The following is a 13,778-nucleotide window of genomic DNA, read 5'->3' as shown; positions in this document are numbered from 1 at the left end:
GAGAGAAAAACTTGTATAAGCTATTTTAAACTTCAGATTTTGTTTTGTCTGTATATATGGCTAGCCGGCTTAAACTCCATGAGCCGTGGCTAGATTCTTATGATATTAAACTCTTATCTTTTGTTATATTATACCTATATCTTGTGCTTTAAGTTAGTAGCTCTGTTAGTACGTTTTGCGCTTTTCAAATCTTGTTTTTGAGCTATATCCTTCATCGGGATTCTAGATTGTACTAATTCTTTCTGTATATTATATGTATGAGCTTAGAACTATCGTAACTTTTGATTAACATTTGCTTTACGACGCGAGGTAAGGCTTAGGCTAATTAGGGTCTTACAATTCACACAACAACAAAGACAACAACAGTAAGCCAACAACAAAGGCTGATAATGATAATAAGATTAAAACAATGAATTTAAAAAAAATTACCACTCAATTGCCAGAAACCACATGTGTAGAGCCTCTTTCCCAATTCCACAACCATGTTGGTTGACCAGCTATGAACTTCGAACTTCTCATAGTCTGGGTCACCAGACCACATCGGGACCCAACTTTTGATTCCTTCCGTATCTTTTCTAACCTGCTGCGCTGTATAGGAGGTAGAATTTCAGTGTTTGAATTAAGCTTCACCTTGTTCCTAGCTATCGACCTCATTGCATACATCCTGACTTCTTCCAAGAGTGTGATAATAGGCTTAGCTCTAGCATCTTTGATCCTAGAGTTGAAGACTTCACAGACATTGTTGCAGATGTTGTCTATTTTAGGTGCATTACTGAAGAATGCCCGGCTCCAAGAGTCTCTAGGCCACTTGTTCAAATACTCACAGGCTTCCTTATTAACCTTCTCAATCCTTTTGATGATTTCAAGGAATCCATCTTGGCTAGTACACCTTGCACAATCCCATAGTAGCCCTCTAAGCTGGAGATCCTTCCATTGCTTATTGAAGTTCTTCCACAAATGCCAAACACAGAATCTGTGATGAACATCTGGAAAAACCTCCTTAACTGCATTTATAAGGTCCTGTTTGAGATATAAAAAAAATGTGTCAGACACTTGTTTTCGAGCACCAAAATAGTCCCTACACTTTTATAAGTGACATCAAACTAGTCCTTAAACTTATGCAAGAGACATCAGACTAGTCCTTAAACTTATGCAAGTGACATCAGACTAGTCCCTAAACAGCACTGTTACATACAAACAGGACATTATGCAGCATGTATAACCACCATCAGCCCAGGAATAATTCATCATATATAAATAGCAGCCCAGTTTATAAACAACATGTTGAAGAACACCCAATAGGTAACAACTAATAAGTAACAATAGATTCACACTTAATAAGTAATAACTAATAAGTAACAACCAATAAAGACAACAAATATTGCATACCTTCTGTATATCTGAGATAAAACACAGCTTGTTCTTCTTATAATCCCCCAAGTCTTGATGAAGTAATTCCAAGAACCATCTCCAGTTCTTAGTGTTCTCAACAGGGACAATTGCATAGGCAATCACATATATATGGTTGTTTGCATCTTGGCCAATGGCAGACAGGATCTGACCACCATGCCGAGTCTTTAGAAAAGCTCCATCCAAGCCTATCAGGGGTTTGCAACCAGCCAGAAATCCTTTTTTACATCCCTCCAAACAAACATACATCTTCTCAAATATTGGATTATCATCAGGGTTGGGTTGAGGTATAACACCAACTGTGACAGTGGAGCCTGGATTGCTCTTCAGCAGTGTCAGCCCATAATCCCTCACCATGCCATATTGGGCAGCAGCATCATCGTACACAATAGATCTAGCATCTCCTAAGGCCCTGGTCAGTGAAGACTTGTTTAGATCTAAATCACATTTTGTCTTAAAATATTGTGCAGCCTCGAAGTGTCTCAGATTCGGATATTTTCTTAGTTTCTTCACCAATTTGCAGGCTAGCCACTTCTTATTAGCTAGTCTGTTTTTGGTCTCTCTTGCATAGGTGTGATCATCCATGAACGTCTTGATCTGTCAGCAATTGTTCTCAGTATTGTTAGAAGCATACACAAGCTAGCCACAGCTCTCATCCTTACACACAGCTCTCATCCTCACGTTATCATTCTTCTTAAACCAAATCCTTCTACCCTATTGTATACAATATTCACGCACAGCCTCTTTGAACTCCATCTTCGTAGTGAATGTCATTCCAACCTCAAGCCTAAGCTCTCCAAACCTCCCTCCTTCTTTGAATGCAAGGAAGACGTCATCTGAATCAACTTCCTCCAACTCATCCTCAGAGTTCGAAGAAGTCTTCATTTCTTCCGAGTGCCATGAGTCTCCAGTTCTCCACCATCAGAATCATTATAAGCTTCATCCTGCACATCATGATAAGGAGCAACTGATGATCCAAACTTAGAAATCGGTCCAAAAATTATTTCATCATCCTCAGAATCTGAGCCTGCACAAACAGGACCATCATCTTCAACCATAATAGCCTTCTTTAGTTATGTAAGTTTTCTGTCCTAGTTCTCAGTTTCACATTAGTCTTTGTTGCTGATCTATCCAGAGGCAAGTCTTCTTCACTGGACACCTCATCACCACCAGGCCTATATGGTTCATCCTCTGCACTATCATCACTGTCATGGCTGTCTGAGGATTCATCTGAGCTAGACAAAGCAACAAAGGCTGTTTTTGGCTGTTTTTCCTTACAAATTGTTCTTGCAATATTTCCAGTAGTACCAGCTCTTGTCAGTGGCCTCCTTCCATATGCTGCTGCTATTTTTACATTCTTACAGCCTCTCTTTGGTATAGCCTTCTTGGTTTCTTTCCCTTTGGACCAAGGTTTAGAAATTGCAGTGAGTTGGGCCATTTTTTTTGTGAAATTTTGGGTTTGGTTTTACTAGGTTGGGCCATTGTTTTTGGTGGTGGATTGAGCTTAGATCCAAGACTTGCAGTGGGTTGGGGGGAATTTTTTCTGGTATGTTTCGATTACCAGCAGAAACTGAAGAAGGTGGCTCCTTTGGTTTTGTTGTATCGGTAGGCTTTTTTGGTTCAGAAGTTGGAGTGCATGATGTTGTGGTGGGAATTGGTTCGGTTGTGGAATTGGTTCGGTTGTGGCATTGGTGGTGGATTTTGGGGTGGAAAAAATGGTTGGTATCAGCATCAGCTCCTTGCTTTTAGATGCCACTGGTTCTACTTCCTCAATATACACAGGTTCAGATACTCCATGTTCATAGTACACATGAATAACTCCCTTGTTCTCCTGAGCCAGGTAACACATCTCCATGAGCTCCTTATCATCTGTTATTGCTCTTAAACCAGTTTGCAAAGACCTATTAGGCACCAGCCACCAAGTTTGGCTAACCTTGTCATACCCAATTTTCTTGTGATAGTCTCGGATAATCTCTCCACCGTTGTAAAACATACTTCCATCAGTCTCTGTGATAAACAACCCTCCATGGTGAAATATGATAGTAATCAATGGATCACCCATCTGCAATTTAAAAAAAAAAAATTCATTGATCAGAGTCATTGTCCTGAAACACATTAACAATTTGGAAACTCCATAACTAACTGCAGTAAACCCCTAACACATAAAGAACAAATTTCCATATCATCAAAACACAAGAAACATTCCCAGTCTATAATTTTGTTGGCCAAACCACTAAGAAACCCAGTTCTAATCAAACTCTAGCACAGAGCACAAAACAGAAGTGTTCATACCCATAACTTACAATAAAAAAAAGACCTGAACTTTTGTGAATATTAAAATAACAATATCAAAAAACAGAGAAACCACATATTTTTTTCATTTTTGGCTTACCTGTTTCAGAGAAACTAGCCTTCCCAACTCTGTGTATGAAGAAGATGACAACAGCAATGCTCCAGAACCTAAATTTTCGACTGAAATCGGTGCGGTTAATGCAATCGCACATGCGCCATTGGTGACTGTATCGGAGAAGAAGAAACCTCACTTTGTGTTGTGTTTGTTTTGTGTCTTGCGAGGAGGGAGACAATATGTTAGTGTAACGTTGAGGGGGGGAGATTTTCGGCATGAAACGACATCGTTTCATGTCATTTTGGCGCCACAGCAAAAACGGCATCGTTTCTATAATGCTCACGTGTCACGAAGCCTGCCAGCTCAGCTTTTCGGTAGCGCCAGATGGCCAGAAATTGCCGGAAGGACAAGTTTAAATCCCGAAGTACAACTTCAGAGATGAATATGAATAATTTTTAAGTTCAGACTATAAAACTCGAGTGCAACTTCAAAGACTACATTAAAACTTAACTCTCTTAATTTAGTATTATGAAGTACTACTTTATTTTTCTCCCTCTCAATATTACATCCTTCCGGGAAGGACATGTCTGTTTCAAACATTAGGACTAAAAAAAAGAAGCCACGTTGTTCTTAAGGGGGAAAAATGTTGTTTTGAAACATGTACAATTACGCTTCTTGACCTTTCTGTTATAATAATAACTATAGTGATCAATTCGAAGGAGACATCATTTGAAAGAGATCTCAGAAAAATTGAGGCAAAAATTATAAAAAGAAAAACCTTTCGGCCAAAAATGAATATAATGAAAAGAAAGAAATAATAATTACAGCCTCTTTGATTAACAGTTAATAACCAAAGCCATTACCCACATAATCCTCTTCATCGCTACTTAAGGATTCGAGTACTTCACTGTCTTCATCATCCTCCTCTTCCCCCTCCGTCAAAATCTCCAATATCCCAGGTCCTCCGTCAAACTCGACATCATCCAACATAAAGTCACCATCTTCATCATCATCAAGTTCACTTATACTATCATCATCTTCATCATTGCTCATGTCATCAGGATCACTATCGCTCTCACCACGGAAACCAGGGCCTAACAGTGGATCTACATCACCATCATCATCGTCGTCATCCTCATCTTCCTCCTCACTTTCTGCATCATCGGGATCAGAATCATCATCAGTTGGTCTCCGGCGACCAATTTCATAGACTCTAGCCGATGCATACATCTCATCTTGATCATCCATAGTAATCAACCCAACAAATGAATCTGTTGACTCAGTTGCAAAATCAAGGACACAGCGATCCACAGGTATAGTAGCTATGTCAGAATAATTAATTGCATCAACTGTTCGGAATGCAGCAAAAAGAGGATGCTTGACACGACGTGTGTGGACTGCTGACATCACATCTTCAAGATTTCTCCTCAAGATTGCATACATTACATCACCACGTGCATTGAATGTTATTGATGTTTGATCTAATGAAGGAACACTACGTAGTAGCCTGAACTTGCGCAGATCCCAGACTTCTGAGTTTATAATTACCTGGTTAAACATTTTTTCCCCAATAAATGAAAGGTCATAAACACACTTGAAGAAATAATAAAATATAAGTAAATTTAACAAATAATAATAATAACAAACTACAGAATCATTTCTTGGTGTTGAGCTCAACCATCTAAATAACTGGGCAGAATTTGATAAACCGCCCCCACAATCTATACATTATGGATGCACATTAGAAGTTGAGTTAATCCTTTATCAATTCATCCCTCCCATAGAGATTACGTATACCTTCTATATAACTATCTTACCACTTTTAGTCATCTTCAGATAATCTTCCAACAAAATTAGGACTTTAGCTTAAGACGGATAAAAGATTGCATACCTCATTACCAGCAGGATGAAAGCCTCCACCTCCATAGTCTGTGAACTGATCAAAACGATGAACAGGGCCAGAAACCCGCCGGTCCCACAGGACACCATTCCAAAGCAGCATTGAGTCAGAGGGGCTAAAGTGGATTAAAGAATACACATGACCACGCCCAGTAGAAGTTGCAAATGTATCTGTCAACTTCGATTCTAGCTGACAAGTTTGGATATCATACAGGAGGATTTCCCGCCGCGTAGATTCAGTTGACAAGGCTGCAAAGACATTCCCAGAATTGCTAAACCTGGCAGCCTTGCATCCATCAAATGAATGGGTAGGACCAGTCAAAATTGATGCTGCATCCCACAGCCTAACATCTTGGGAGCTTGATGAAAGCAACAGCTGCGTCTCACCAGAAACAAAAGACTGAACAAGCGTCAAAGGAGACTGGTGACCGGTGTAGCTCTCCACCACGTTGTTGTTGTTAGAGTCGAACAATTTTAGCTCCCCATTGTGGCTCCCAACAGCAATATGAGAAGAGTCCTCAAGGAAGGTAATGCATGTTAACAAGGCACCAGCATCATCCCTACAAGTGCGCCATGGCCTAAACCTGCTGTAAACAAATTGCCTATCCTTGCGATTCCCATGCACTCCTCCATATGCAAGTTTAAATTCACGTGTACCAAGCCGAGCAGTCACATTAGAAGGCGCGTCTAAGCTTCGCTTTGGCTCAGGACAAACATGAGGATGAAGAAGAGAGAGTGGAGGAAGAGTGGTAATAGGAGCTGGGCATTGGCGATGCTGATGCTTTAAATATTGAACCACTAGAGAATCAAGGGTAACTCGTTCTGGGTTGTTGGGCTGAAGATCATTTAACACTTGGGAGGATGGCATCATCTGACTTGGATTTGAAATACTGTATTGGTTCTCATCCCCATTGTCAGCTGTACTTCTTAGGTTAGAAATTGGTGTAGAAAGCCCGGCAAAATCAGCATGCTGAGTAGTTTTCCGTATTGAACTTGAAAAAATAGGAGAGCGAAGTCCTTGGTCCCCAACATTTAACCGCTTGGCAGATGATGAGAACATTCCTATATCCTTTAAATCAGAAAGCTTGCGCTTTGTTGGCATGTTCACTGGAGTCTTACAGTGAGATCCAGTATCAATGTTATGTTTCCCTGAGGATTCAGATGCCATCTCTAGAATACTAGTATCTGAAGATTCCTTCCCAGCACTTAACCATTTTCTGGATGGGGGCTGCTGTGAATCAGCAAGGTGACGTTTTGAATGTGAACCAAAAGATGATGAAAAGGTCAATGATTTTTTCTTTGCAGAGAAAGAATCAATTTTCAAGCTGACATCCTCATCCCTTCCATTAGCTTTTAATTTATTACTGAGAAATCCAGAAGGGGCCCGGCCAGATGGCCACTGAATTGATGTTGAGGAAACTTCTGGTGTTGTTGGCTGTTGTGCAAGAGAAGATGGAGCAGCCAATGATGGTAAGGGAGTCAATTGAGCCTCTTTAAGCAACGTAGAAGCAGCTTGTGACAATCCAGATGCCTGCAGGTGTTCATGAATTAGGAGCAAAAGTTCCCTGCATAAGAAAAACATATCAGTGACATCAGAAGGGTCACAAAGGGACACGCAGGAGGAGAGGAGGGAAAGAGGGATAAAGTAGTCTTGCAAAATTCTGAATGATCAACTGAAAAAAAAAAAATACCTTGAATGGTATGTAATAGGAGTAGCAGCAGCTATAGCTGCTCTTTCTATGCGCCTCAAGGTAGGAGTAGCTGCATCAGTAGCAGCTAATGTACTTGCACGCCCTGAATTAGTCACAATCTACAAATAAATTTCAATATAAATGTCAGTATTTCAGTTCCAGCCTCTTAGAAGTGAAGATATATATATGGATATATCTTTGTTAAGCATGAGTTCTGAATTCTAATGCCCATAAAACCTAGAATGTCTATAACCTACTGAGTTTTTTTCGCCTAAAATGTGTGATAAAGACTTTGACACAATAAGCTTTCTTAATTTATGGCAAGTTTGCAGTAAGAGTTTAAAATTTCAAAACTGAGACTAGCTGACTAGCTAGCAGCATGGTTCAAATATCTTTCAAGACCACAAATAGAAAAGCAAATTCACACACACTCTCCTTGACAACAATCAAAACCCAATACCAAAAAAGTAAAAAAAGGGGTAAATAATCGGATTAGTTGCAGCAAAAAGACAAACTGAAAAAAGAAAAAAAGAGAGAAAACTTTTTTATGAAAACAATTGCACAAGAAAAATATTGAAGCAAACACAACTTAGCTCCTGAACAAAAAAGTGGAGACGCTCACCCCGATCAACTCAATTGCAGCCTGGGAAAGTTCAGCTTGCCACCTGCCCTGCTCTGTTCCAGTTGTCTGGCTGCCTGAATCGCGAATTAGCTCTGAAAGCTTTTTCCCAACCTAGGACACAGCCACCAAATTTGGATTTTGAATTTCCACAATATTTTGTTTCAAATTTCTAAAAGCATCATAAGAATAGAATTTAACAGATTCGCAAGTAGAAGTTAAGCGGAATTATCAAGGGCAATAAAATCAGTGATTGTTTCTCACCTGAAGCTTCGTCAATATGTGTGCAATTGTATCATCTCTAGCTAATCCAAGTAGGACTCGACATGCTAGAGCACGAAGGCAATCTAGAGCAGCAGGTGGTGAATATATGCGAGGTTGGAGGAGATGCAAAAGAACCTTTATACCATTATTAGAACGAACAGCTTCTCTTGCTTGACGATATCCTTGTTCTAGTTGTGCAGCTAGGCCAGCACAACCTGCTCCAGCACCCAGAGTGATTCTCCGGTCGCCAACTAATCCTGAGGTTGTTGCAGAACCAGGAGTTTGTGGAGTGTTATTCAGTGTTTGTGAACTAGATATTGTTGTTGTTCGATCTACAGCACTGGATTCCCCATTCCTTTCTCTAGGATCAGTCTGATTGGTAACAGCAGCCACTCTATCCGGGTTATTACGTTCAGCAGTCCTGTCTCTACTCTCCAAGGGTGGAGCATTTGAGGTCTGGGCAGAAGCAGACTGTTGACTTTGTGAAGCCAAAGCAGGTTTATTGCTGATTGAAGGTGGAGGGCAAACAAGGTTGACCAAAACATTTAATGCTGGCTGGATGATCTGAAATGCAGAAGCATATGCTGAGGAAAATGAGATATCATATACTAGAGGAACAGGCACAAAAAAATGTCTAACAACTTCCTATACAAAAAATTAGGGTACTAAACACTAAAGTTGCTACCGTAAGACACTTACCTCCGGATCCACATGACTACTAACAATATTTGCAGCATCCAAAATCACTGCTATACCAACACGATTATTGCTTAGTGTTGCATTTACAATCATCTTACGACTGCTAGGTACCAAAGTCACAATATGCAGAACACCCAATGCATACTGGAGCAAATCATGCAGATATCGTTCCACAGGTGGGGCCTACAAACAACCAAATGAACAATAAATAGATAAACTACAATAATTACAATATCCATTGATGCACAAACTGAAGGTATCATACCTGACACAATTCCAACATAGTAATATGGCCACTATAAGCCAAGAATTTCTCCACAGCTGGCCAGCGAGTTCTTACAAATGCAGGACCAAGCTTCCGATCTTTTTGTAATTGTAGGAATACTGCATCTATGGCCTCATTACTGATATCAAGTGGCTTGTACGCGGCCCTTACACTTGGGATGTTCCTAGCAGCACTACGGTTACTTTTGTTTGGGCGAATTGAATCAACTAATAAAAGGAGATGTGCCCTGAAATATTGTCGCAAAGCAACACAAGTGTGGTAGGCAATCTGCTTCTCAGATGATGTCAGCACTTCTGCAGATGATCGATCATTCCGAAGAGATCCTGCACTTGATAAGCCCAAGGCTCCAGAATTTACTCCAGACCTTACCGACGCAGCATCATTTAGAAGACCAAGTAATTTCTGTAATCCATCTTGAGAATCAAAAGCATCAAGAACTGCTCTGAAGACAAATGCAGCGGCAAAAAACAATGCCGCATTTTTGCGCGCTTGATCTTGGTTGCACTCCAGGAGTTGGAGAGCCAACTCAACAACATGAAAAACGACGTCTGACGGAAGAGCACAAACCCTTTCCATTATTCCCTGAAATTACAAGATTTGATATAGTGTTATTGGGCTTATAACTCATCAGGTATGACTATTAAACAAGTAAGTACCTGAAGGGAACCAATGGTAAATAGACAAGACGATAGGCCGAAGTAAGTTTGAGCCATTCTAGGGACAGCTAGCAGCTTTTGCATTCCCCCACGGTCCACAAATAGTGCAGCAAATTTCCTATGAGCAGCCAAAGCACATATCAGCTTCATGACATCAGGCAACAGTAAAGCAACCTTGGATGCCTCCCGATGTTTGGAATTTTGCTGCAGAAGAGCAAGACATACATCTACTCCCTTTTCATGTAACACGGGGCCAAGAACTTCTACATATTCTCCAAGTAACTCAAGGCACTGAATGCAATACTTTTCCCTCAATTGTGCAAGGGATTGGATATCTGGGATGAAGTACTCTTCAACATCCTCAACAATTTCCGGTTCTGCGCCACTCACATTCTCTGTTTCAGTATTGATACTAATGGAGCTCCTGCGACCAACCAGAGAAGAACATTATAACCAATTAGGCAATTACCATGACTAAAAGTATTATCCTACTATCCTTGCAGTTGTCATGTAAGCACCGAGATCATGCACATAAAACAATGAAATATGCGTAGGATACCTTGAAACCTCAACTGCAGATGCAGCATCAACAACAGTGGATGCAGCCCTTGAAGCAGCCAAAACAGCAGCATCCTCATCATTAGTGGATTTAAACTCCTGAAAAAATATTAGAAGCAACAATTTTAACATTTGAATGCAAAGTATAAACTACTACAGTTTTAGCATTTGAATCCAAATATTATCATACCTCCGAAGCTGTGGTTTTAACAAGGTCAGCAGCCGCATCACCAGCTGCTTTAACAGCTTCATCAGGTGCATTGGCAGATCTGGCTTCAGCTTCAGCAGCACAGATTGCTTTCCGAACAATATCAGAAATATCTCTACTTCCAATACGGCAGTCTCTGAAGCAATCATCATTATCCCCTCTTTCCAAAACAGAAGCATCTGAAGTTGTCCTAGCATTCTTTTTAGAATCAGGCACCCTTCTAACATCGACATTCCTCTGCATGGTCCTATCTCTGACACTACGTCCCTGCCCTAGTCGACTACCAGAACCAGGTGATGAAACAATGGCTTCACTTTCTACAGTCCCTTCGTTGACCCTTCCTTTTCCTTTGGATCTTCCCCATCCACGATTTGTGCGCCTTCTCGAAGAATCATCTCTCAAATTGTCATCATGCTCGCCATATTTCATCCTTCCATCACTTATATCTGTACAGTGCCATCTATCCTCATCATCAGCATCTGCCTCACGGATATCAGCATTTTTGCCAAGCAAGTCAGGGGGCTCGCCATCAACCCAGGAATCTTCTTGTCCACTAATGCTTTTATCAAGACCCCTTTCAAGAGATACATCATCTAAAGATCTATCATCAACCATCCGTGAATCATCTAAATGACAAGGTTCCAAGAGCTGGCGAAATCTTCCACGACCATCATCTCTAACTCTGACTGAACTATTCCCTGATGCATGCCTACTATCTGTTGCATGAGTAATTTCTTTCTGGCTGCTACTTGTCTCACCAAGCACACGCAGACGGAGATAACGCATGAGCTTAGCTGACAATCCAGATGTCAATACATCCTCCACAACTTGACCTCCGCTGAGACCATTCATTATTAATAAGCAAAATTGAGAAAATTAGAACTAAACATACATGGATAAGCAAGATAAGGAGCATCATCCACTTGAACTACATGCAATAATAATAATAATAATAATAATAATAATAATAATAATAATAATAATACATCACAGTAAAATAAGCCAGATTTTTGTGATTAAACTCTAAGAAATTGCCTAGTGATTCAGTAACATACCTAACCAAACACACAGCAAGAACTCCTGTTGAATAGGTTTTCAACATTTCAGAATCTGAGGCATCCCTTCTCCCTGAGTTATGCTTCAGATTTTGCTCTTCAGCAGATAGTCTACCATTATCATCCAGCACCCACTCTTTGATGCAGTCCAGTACAGGTTCGTCAAAAACATGAGGATACTGCGCATTTACACTCTATCACATCTTGCGTAACATACATTGGAAAAAAAAAAAGACTACGCATGAAAAATAAATCTTACAATCCAAGTCAGTGAACAGCATAAGAGAAGTCTACAAGTGGCAGCTTGAACGGCAGTTGAGTACGTCGATTCTGCCAGAAACTTCGAAGATATCAACTCAAAGAACTCGTCATTTTCCTGTGGACAATGGTCACGTCAGATCAGATAACTTCTATTTTAGCATTTAACATCAAAGCTTAACTCCATTAAAAGCTCCATCAAAGAGATTTTTTAAAAAAAGACCATTTAGGTGAAAATACCCGAATTAAGCTCCCAAGGCGCCCAATGTTATGGGCAGCACGGGCATTACTTGAAGAAGAATAACCATTCTCTTCCATGTATCTACATTCCAAAATATAAATCATCAACGGCACATTAGCATCAATGATCATATACAGGTACAATAAAAACACAATTGAATTCATATTTTCTATGAAAACCTAAACACAACGAATACACTGAAAACCGCCGCGAATTTTAAACAATAACAATAACGAACGAACGAACGAAAGAAAGAAAAGAGCCAAAACACACCGTGACTCTTGCGTTTCGAGGATAGAGGCCAGGGCGTGGAGAACCGCGGGCTTAGGGTTATCGGGCGCAGAGATAATCTTCTCCATGAGCCTGTTAACCTTGGCGACAAGTTCCTCCTCCTCTTTCTTGGAATCGTCTTCTTCATCCTCTTCCTCCTCCTCCACCGGTGGTTCAGATTCCGGCGCCGGAAGTGGTGGAGGCTGCGGCGGTGGAGGACCTTGGCCTTGGTTCTGATTCGCTTGGTCCTCCATGGAGTTTATCAAAAAGAGTGTAGAAAAGTGCAAATAAAAAAATTAAAAAGAAAAGAAAAACCGAGGGCTCTTTCCTCTCCTGATCTAGAGCTAGTAGTTAGGGTGATAAGGTACACATTCCAGAGCCATATTTGCTGCTCTCATCATGTCCCCAGCCCGTGCGAAAATTTATTTGCTCCGAAGGAACCTTTTGATCCACTCGGTGATTAATTATTAATATTAGTGATCTGGTGTTGTTAATATAAAGGGAGAGATAGGGTGTGGTTTGTGTTATTGAGGTTTTTGTGTTGTTGGGGAGTTACAGCAGGAGAAGAAGAAGAAGCAAGGAAGAAAGAAAGAAAGAAAAAAGAGCATAAATTGGTATAAACGGAGAAGGAAATAGAGGAAGTGAGAAAGTGCACGATACCACCAAGAGCATGATGATAGATGGGTCGGAAGCTTCGCGATATAACCCGCCCGGTTCTGAACCCTACCCTAATAGGCCCAACAACTACTGGTCCACCACTGAACTTGTGAAGCCCATACGCTGAAAGCCCATATCATAATGCTGATGTTCTATTTGGTTGAACAAAGTTCCCAAAACACACAAGACCAAACAAACAAACTCCCAAAAAATAGATATTCTGCTTACAGGACCATATCATGACTATTTGCTGCTCAAAAACTTAATACATTTACATTTGCTGCTCAAATTCTTAGGATTTCTATAGTAATTCTCTCCAATTTTTTTTTTAATTGTTTGATAAAATATGATTTTTTATAATTTAATATTTTTTTGTCCCACTTAAAATAAATGTAAGATAAAATATGAAGCTTTACCAATAATTGAAAAAAGAAATTGAGAAAATCTATTTTCGAATTAAGATAGCCAAAATCCTTGTCCAAAAACACATAGGATCCAAAATCAAAATCAGTGACCAAGATTGTTGTAAGAGTTAGAGTTTTTGAACCACACCCTGATACTGAAAGTGCGCTCTCTATGGTGTTACAAAATCCCGTATCTCTCACTCTACCCAAAAAAAGAGTGTTGTACGTTGAGTGGGTTTTTTGTTAAGAGTGGAAT

At 40.2% G+C, this 13,778-nt stretch overlaps 2 protein-coding genes across 2 annotated transcripts; both read right to left on the bottom strand.

The window, feature by feature from the left end:
* Positions 1–432: 432 nt before the first annotated feature.
* Positions 433–1,995, bottom strand: LOC110266093 (uncharacterized). Its single transcript, XM_021109959.2, has 2 exons — positions 1,390–1,995; positions 433–1,020 (listed from the first exon to the last, which is right to left on the bottom strand). Exons 1-2 carry the CDS (start codon positions 1,993–1,995, stop codon positions 433–435), a joined length of 1,194 nt encoding a protein of 397 aa, XP_020965618.1.
* A 2,411-nt stretch (positions 1,996–4,406) lies between these two features.
* DCAF1 (DDB1-CUL4 associated factor 1) lies at positions 4,407–13,112 on the bottom strand. The gene is made up of 14 exons (XM_016314419.3): positions 12,465–13,112; positions 12,191–12,272; positions 11,952–12,068; positions 11,693–11,871; positions 10,620–11,475; positions 10,431–10,528; positions 9,872–10,295; positions 9,195–9,797; positions 8,930–9,112; positions 8,231–8,794; positions 7,970–8,080; positions 7,348–7,466; positions 5,649–7,221; positions 4,407–5,305 (listed from the first exon to the last, which is right to left on the bottom strand). The coding sequence occupies exons 1-14, from the start codon at positions 12,713–12,715 to the stop codon at positions 4,601–4,603; spliced, it is 5,865 nt and encodes a 1,954-aa protein (XP_016169905.1). The 5' UTR covers positions 12,716–13,112; the 3' UTR covers positions 4,407–4,600.
* Between the last annotated feature and the right edge of the window lie 666 nt (positions 13,113–13,778).

This window comes from Arachis ipaensis, chromosome B8 (genome assembly GCF_059453495.1).
Source record: "Arachis ipaensis isolate K30076 ecotype BB chromosome B8, ASM5945349v1, whole genome shotgun sequence".
NCBI lineage: Eukaryota > Viridiplantae > Streptophyta > Magnoliopsida > Fabales > Fabaceae > Arachis > Arachis ipaensis.
The sequence above is the reverse complement of the archived record's forward strand: the minus strand, read 5'-3'. Positions and strand labels throughout refer to the sequence as shown.

What these genes read in the sequence shown, in the direction of transcription:
- LOC110266093 (XM_021109959.2), bottom strand. Translation starts at nt 1,995, where the DNA reads ATGGATGATCACACCTATGCAAGAGAGACCAAAAACAGACTAGCTAAT. An exon ending in TTATCTCAGATATACAGAAG is followed by an intron (nt 1,021 to 1,389) that starts GTATGCAATATT and finishes TATCTCAAACAG; the next exon opens with GACCTTATAAATGCAGTTAA.
- DCAF1 (XM_016314419.3), bottom strand. Translation starts at nt 12,715, where the DNA reads ATGGAGGACCAAGCGAATCAGAACCAAGGCCAAGGTCCTCCACCGCCG. An exon ending in TTAAAACCACAGCTTCGGAG is followed by an intron (nt 10,529 to 10,619) that starts GTATGATAATAT and finishes ATATTTTTTCAG; the next exon opens with GAGTTTAAATCCACTAATGA. An exon ending in TCTGCAGTTGAGGTTTCAAG is followed by an intron (nt 10,296 to 10,430) that starts GTATCCTACGCA and finishes GGTTGGTCGCAG; the next exon opens with GAGCTCCATTAGTATCAATA.